Below are 7,548 nucleotides of genomic sequence, written 5' to 3'. Positions count from 1 at the left end.
GGCCTTCAGGCCCAAATGGGGCCCGAGCCCGGTTCAACTGTTGGGCTTCGTCGACGGGCCATGTCAGCCCATGTCCTGGGCCATTTCACGTTAACCCAGCCCATCTTCTTCTAGTGGATTTGGGTCTGCTTCTTCCGGTCTTCCCCAGCCCAACTACCCACCAAAATCCTTGTCCTCCACAGCCACGAAAACCTCCTCCGAGGGTTCGCGCCGCCGCCGCCGCTCACGCCCTCCTGCCGGCGCTGTCCGCCCTGCTCCCCCAACCTACAAGCTTCGGAAAGCCCCATCCTCCCGCGAGCAGCCCAGCCCGTACCGACCTCCCCGCGCCACGCCATGGCGAGCTCCGGCGAGGAACGGGGCGTGGTGGTGGACATCCGCTCCGCGGCGGAGTCGGCGGGCGACGACGGCGCGCGCGACGCGCCGCTCCACGTCGTCGAGTCCCTCTGCATGCGCTGCGGCGAGAACGTGAGAGCCTCTCGACCCCTTTTTTTCCCCTTCCCACCGTTTGTGAGTTCCTCAGGGGCTGGCTGACGTTTGTGAGTTGTGATTTTCTGTGGTTATCAGGGCACGACGAGGATACTGCTGACTCTGATCCCGCACTTCCGGGAGGTGAGCTACAGCTACTACTCTTCTCTCTGTGTCTGGAGAAAGCTGCCTGTTCTGACTTGGGATGTGTTCTGAAACTGCCTCTGTAAAAACCTGCAGGTTGTTCTGATGGCTTTCGAGTGCCCGCATTGCAGCGAAAGGTAACGCGGCGTCCATGTCACGGCACACATGTACTAAAATTGTTGCATTTTTTATACTAGTGTAAACAAAGTCTAAGTCTGATGTGCCGGTGTGCTAGGAACAACGAGATTCAGTTTGCAGGGCAGCTCCAGCCCAAGGGATGCTGCTACACCTTGAAAGTCCCCAAGGGGCAGCCTGAGGTATCTCTTTCTTTCTTGTCTTGTCTTTTTGTTGACTGAGACAGCATAGGGTGTAGATTTCATAATAAAGAAGTATGTCTTACAAACTGTACATATCCAAGCTGGATAAAAGAGAGAACAAAGAAAAATGAACTTAAACAAACAGATTAAGAAACCAGTCAAGTAGAGGTTGAGCTAAACTACCAAACACATCTTCACTCAAATGGCGAAGCTGTAGGTTACTTTGAAAGTGAACTTTCCAGCAAGCAAATGATGGCTGCTGTCCTTGAAAGATGAACCCGCTCCTTTCCTTCCAAATATTCCAGGAGGCACATGGCACGTTGGTACTATACCCACGAAACAAAGGCCAACAAAGTGCTGAGAAGCAGAACCGAGGCATGGGGCAATTGGCCTGTGAAGGCCCCAATGAACGCGTAGAAATCCCATGCAAAATCACAGCCAGAAAAATGATCACAAGTTTCCAGGACGTTAGTAGGATGTAAATCACGCTTGCGACCCTGAATCAAGCTGCCACTGTCAACGGAGCATCATACCACTCGTGTTCAGGCGGAGTAACTACCTTCACTTTTTTTTTAAACAATTAGATTTCCAAATACTTCTCAGGGCTAGGTCTGATGGTACTCTTTCAAACAAAAAATCTGTAGAACCTGTCCACCAAAAAATAGTGAGAAGTTGCCAAGCAAATTTTCTAGTATCATTCTGATCTAGCGCGTGAATAACAGAGTCACGTAGCTGGATAACAAGCGGAAGCTCTCCTCACATGCTTGAACTGAAAGGGACAAAGCTAAGAGAGTATGTAAGTGCACAGTAGCTAAGAATTCTTGAACTGTGGCATCTTGATTGAGGACGAAAAAATAGGCAGTTAAACTTGTCAGCCAGTATCTCTCGGTTGGACCAAAAATCTTTCTGAAGCAAGATAGAAGCTCCATCACTTGGGATTTAGTGAGTAATACTGTGGTAGATCCGTAGATATCTTAAACGCCAATAGCATTCCTCCACCAAGATAAACCTGAGCATGATGGGCATCAGGTCCATATAGCAATCGGATCAACTTTACCCACGGCACATTCTCAATTTCTCATTGCAGAAAATTTGTGAAGTTTGTTCAAGGGCATCGCTTCTTTAATAGATACACATACTTGTCTATTCCGACCACAAAACATGATCTTGTTTGATACTCCAAATGATTGAAATGGTACATTGTTTTAATGTTACAACTTGCACCTGAAAAGTTGTTTGCTGTTGTATTTCATATGTTCTTCCCTGCAACGAGTCCCAGTTCACCAGTTAATTGCCACCACATTTATGTTAATTGATTATAAGCTCACTGTATCATTTATTATTATCTGCGTATATCTTGCACTGTACTTGTGATGTGTTATTATTGCTGTGATCTCTATCACTGAACCACCTTCTTCCGTACCTCACTGCACTAACAGTTGTGAGCCTCAGTTCACGTTTAAATCCATATGCATTTGGCTTCCTATCCATATTCATGTCACTGACAAGCTGTTTTGGCACAGATACTGAACCGCCAAGTTGTGAAATCTGATTCAGCAACTATTAAGGTAATGCTGATCCGTGCACTTGTTAATGTATTTGTGCTATACACATATTCACTGTGTTTTATGTACTTTTACACTTTGACTTATATGCAGATTCCAGAACTAGACTTTGAGATCCCTCCAGAAGCTCAACGTGGAACACTTTCAACAGTATGCTTCATCGTTTTCTGTATATAATTCTGGGGAGATGGTTCCTTCTAAATTATATTTTCCTTTATTGTTAGTTACTTAGTTTTTTTATCGCATATTAGGTGGAAGGGAGCATTATGCGAGCTGTTAGTGAGTTGCAAGCACTTCAGGATGAAAGAAAGGTGAAGCTTGTGGCTTGCCTACTGAGTTTTTCAATTACAATTGAGCCACCCAGTGATACACTAATTTCTTTTGGTACCTGCAGAAAGTGGATCCTCAAAAGGCTGAAGCTATTGAACAGTTCTTAGTAAAATTGAGATCTCTTGGATCAGGGGAAGCTGCTTTTACCTTTATTCTTGATGATGCTTCTGGTAACAGCTTCATCGAGAACCCGTAAGTTTTTTGTAGCCTTCAGAGTTCATATTATTTGAGATTAGAATACTTGGAATCTTGAAATTGCTTTGTCATGAAAGAATAGTTCTAACTTCTAAGCATATCTGTACTTCAAACTACTTTTGTTTCTTCTTTCTCATCAAATAATAGAAACGGTCGTAAAAGTAAAGATAAATACTAAAACAGAAAATTGTGAATGATATCCAAGGGAATATGGGTAAGGCATGTGTGTTTAAAACTGTAAATTTGGATTATTATATATTAATTATGAAATTCAACTAATCTGTAAATAAATTATGGGATGTAGAAATTATTTATCATTAAATAATTCCTTGATTTTCCCACTGTTATCTACATTTCCCATGTAGGCGCCACATCAACTAAACAAAACATGTGCCACACATGTCAGCCAAAAAATCTGCGTAGTCAACTGAGGGGTGCGGAGTAAATTCCTTTCATATTTGAGGGTTGCAATTCAAATGGTCTTTAGAGTTCAGGGTAGAGAAATGTACTTTGGCAAGAGCACAGAGTTTCAATCTTCATTCAGCAATCTGCACAACCTATAGTAGTTTGAGTGACGGCTTATGGTGCACATAGCTGATAGCTCCACACACACATTAAGTACTTGCAATTGGACATATATTAATCTATCTGCCTATATCAACAGGAATGCACCTTCATCAGATCCTTTGTTATCTTTGAGATTCTATGAGAGGACATATGAACAACAAGCAGCACTCGGTTTTCTTGCTGAACCAACCAAAGAATCTGGAGACTCTTCTCAGGATGCTTCAACAGTGGAAGGAAACTCTGGTGGGCCGCAAAGGATTCCACATGGTTCAGTTGGAGCTGTTGCAGGTCGCCGTGCTATAGCTCAGGGAAACTCTGATGAAATTACTGCAGCACTGTGTAGATATTCAGCACCAGAAGAGGTACATCTGTTCAGTCGCCTAATAATCATATCAACAATTAAGATCTCTTATGGCTTACAAAATTTACTTGGGCAGGTTGATACTTTACCATCAACATGTGCAGCCTGTGCTACTGAGTGTGTCACACGATTCTTTTCTACAAGTATCCTTTGCACCTTAAATTCAATCTCGGAAATAGACTAGTGTTTTGGTTCTGGTAGCTTTGTTTATGTGATCAATCCTACTATATGGAGGTGCAATGCTGCAAGTAATCAGTATTTACTAGTGTCTGATCCTTAACCTTTGGTAGAAATCCCATATTTTCGAGAGGTGATTGTTATGGCTACATCATGTGATGCGTGTGGCTATCGCAACTCAGAGGTCAGTTCCAGTGTCATATTTGATTTTTTTTTTCATATAAAAAGAACTGGATTTACCAGTGTTGTACTTGGTCACACTTCTGAACTAAAAAATGCCACTGTCTCGTTAACCAGTTGAAGCCTGGTGGTGAAATCCCAGCTAAAGGAAAGAAAACAACACTGATTGTGCGAAATGTAAAAGATCTTAGTCGTGATGTCATAAAGGTTAGAAATTTACTCTTTCCCATTCTCTCATTCTCTCTCATGCAAATCTTTTACTCCCTCCGTTCCTAAATACTTGTCTTTCTAGGCATTTTAACAAGTGACTACATACGGAGCAAAATGAGTGAATCTACACTCTAAAATATGTCTACATACATCCGTATGTAGTAGTCATTTAAAATGTCTAGAAAGACAAATATTTAGGAACGGAGGGAGTAGTTTTCATATATGTGCATTAGATTAATGATTATACATATGTAATGGGGAACATTAGTGTTACTTCTTTCTGTCTTACCCCTTGTAAGTTTCTTCTTCAATTGAGCTGGTAGTTGTTTAGTTATGACTCAGCTGTTTTGGACTAGATAACCTGGAGCTTTTAGCAGTGAATACAGTTTAACTTGGTGATACTTGTGTAATTAAGGAACATGATGTGTGTTAGGTTGAATCTTACTACAGTTTCTTCATACCAAAATGGATGAATAGGCTCCACTATCCATTATTTAGCAAAACCAAAAAGGATGTTCAGACTTGTTGCAATATCTCATATGTAACTTAGTTGATTCAGACCTCTTAATTTTTTCAGTCAGATTCAGCAGCAGTTAGTGTACCTGAACTTGAGTTGGAGCTGTCAAGCGGAACACTGGGTGGCATTGTGACAACAGTTGAAGGTTTAATTGTGAAAATATGCGAGGGTATGTTCGCCACTTATATGCTCATGCCTCCTCTGTTTATGGGACCAAAATTGACTGCAAGAACCATGCTAGTTCTAGTCAAAGGTGTGTCTTCCAGTATTTTTTGTTGTAGCTTGTATGAGATGGAAGTATCTCAAAGGTAAGTTGCATAGTTGATGTTCCTCTCATAGCTAGACGTAGGCCCATCTCTTTTGCCAACAGCTTAACAGTATATGACCAGGCAGAAATTTATTCGAAATATTGTGGCACATGTATGTTTGTTACTCTCTGCACTTTCAGTTATGCATATACATTAGATTTAGAGGAAGCTTTTAAAAAAAATTGAAGTTTGTGGAAGCTTTTGTGTTCCAACAGAGTTTGTGCAACTTACGTCGATATGAAGTACACCAGAATACGATGTGATAGTTAGAATTGTTATGGGTACAAATTTCCTCCTGAAACTCAAATATATGCATCTTTTTGGGCTTACAGCACTGGAGCGAGTTCATGGATTCCAGCTGGGTGACAGCACATATGAATGGAAGAAGAAGAAATGGGATGGTTTCACAGAGAGATTAGCAAAGGTTGGTTTTTTTTTCCTTTTGATATGTTGAACATTGTCGCTGTAGCAAGGTTCTATTTCACCTAATCTTCAGAATATAATAAAGCACACATCAGTTCTTGAGCAAAGGTATACTTGTGAAAGTCTTCGCTGTCTGGCAGCGTTGTTTTCTTGGTAAACATGGAGCAAATCGTTTTTTTCAAATTACTGTCCAGAATTGAATGTAATTATTACTAACATGTGGAAAATAACCTGCTGTTTTGGGTGTCCCTTTTCAGCATAGGTGTCGAAGGATGTCATGAGTTAATCTGTTAATGATTTCCTTCAATTTGTTACATACATATTTTAATGTGTATCTGTATATTTCAGCTTCTAAATCTAGAAGAGCCATGGACTTTAATTCTTGATGATGCATTGGCGGCTTCGTTTATTGCTCCAGCGACAGATTCGCTAGAAGATGACAAACAGCTAACAAGTAAGATGACAAACAGCTAACAAGAAATGATACTGCTCGTTGCAAACTTTTTGTTCTGTTTTGCCTACACAATGATTTACCCATTGCTTTGAATTGCCGAAAAATATTTACTAATATTCCTGTACCTGCTTGTGTGTGAATTGACTTGCAGTTGAGGAGTATGAGAGGAGCTGGGAGCAAAACGAGGAGCTGGGCTTGAATGACATGGACACGTCCTCTGCGGATATGGCTTACAACACGACGAGCACGTCATAATCGATATTGGTTTAGTCTTCTCGTTGTGCACAATGTTGTAACCTGTAATTTGAAATTTGGTACTCCGTGGTGTATTCAATTTTTATTTTACGAATGAACCTAATCAATAGGTGGTATGGAGATGGTTTCAACTATATAGTTTATTTGTTCACCTTGGCAAAGACGTTGGTTCAATCGTGCAACACTTGTATTCTTGAAGGCTGCAGGTCAACTTTTTTTTTTCAGTATAAAAAATATGCTGCAATGAAAATATATACCCAGTAGAAGTAGCTGAATGGAGAAATAGTCTGATACTACGGCAGTAGTACAAATCGACATGAGATGATGATTTGGAAGGCAGCAGATTCCGATGACCTGATTTTCAACAAATTTTTCTTCCAAGGCAGCAATTTTCTCTGTAGTCCCGATTTTGTTTCTCAACTCCTCATTAACTTTCCTTTTGCTTCTGCTTGCTGTTTAAACTTTGTTTCTGCCGATGAAGCTGAAAAAATAAAACTCAGCAGGAGTGGTAAGAGGATATCTCATTACTGTTGATTACTTTGCCATCCTGATAGAATTGAACCCACTACTTTTATAGTCTATCTTAGGAACTTCATGAATCACTGATTGCAGCTGATCATTATACCAGATCAATTAGAGTAAATTGGGTTACTCTAATGATGATTTACTCTAAGATGAGTCGAGAGCGTTTTCACTCTGCCGTAAGGTTACCCCACGACACTTTAGGCCTCGCGATCATGGCGGAGGCGGTGCAGTGAGGAGGGGCGGAAGCAAAGGTGGTACGGTGCGGACCGTGTCAGGCATGGACAATTATAAAATAGCGATCACCTGCCTCAGAGTGGGTTTCTCCAACACACCTGTTTTTTTAATGCCGACAGGCGGACGAACGGGTAGCCGGTGTAAATGCGGTAGATAGCCATCCTGTCATGTCCAGTCACGCCGCGGGTTAGCATGAATGCGGCGCTGACGGCATGAATGCACGGCAACCGCTTGGCGTGAGAGAGGGAGCGGACGCGGGAGAGGTTTTGTGTGGATCAGGGGTGTCCGTTGCGTACATGGCAAGGTTTGAACGCCCACAAA

At 41.7% G+C, this 7,548-nt stretch overlaps 1 protein-coding gene across 1 annotated transcript; it reads left to right on the top strand.

Moving 5' to 3' along the window:
• Positions 1-148: 148 nt before the first annotated feature.
• LOC119357281 (zinc finger protein zpr1-like) lies at positions 149-6,666 on the top strand. Its single transcript, XM_037624270.1, has 16 exons — positions 149-465; positions 565-609; positions 706-746; positions 845-926; positions 2,450-2,494; positions 2,585-2,641; positions 2,743-2,802; positions 2,886-3,013; positions 3,681-3,945; positions 4,021-4,087; positions 4,235-4,305; positions 4,419-4,508; positions 5,089-5,197; positions 5,669-5,760; positions 6,108-6,213; positions 6,365-6,666. The coding sequence occupies exons 1-16, from the start codon at positions 334-336 to the stop codon at positions 6,466-6,468; spliced, it is 1,494 nt and encodes a 497-aa protein (XP_037480167.1). The 5' UTR covers positions 149-333; the 3' UTR covers positions 6,469-6,666.
• The last annotated feature ends 882 nt before the right edge of the window (positions 6,667-7,548 follow it).

This window comes from Triticum dicoccoides, chromosome 2A, assembly GCF_002162155.2.
Source record: "Triticum dicoccoides isolate Atlit2015 ecotype Zavitan chromosome 2A, WEW_v2.0, whole genome shotgun sequence".
NCBI classification, from domain to species: Eukaryota; Viridiplantae; Streptophyta; class Magnoliopsida; order Poales; family Poaceae; genus Triticum; species Triticum dicoccoides.
The sequence above is the reverse complement of the archived record's forward strand: the minus strand, read 5'-3'. Positions and strand labels throughout refer to the sequence as shown.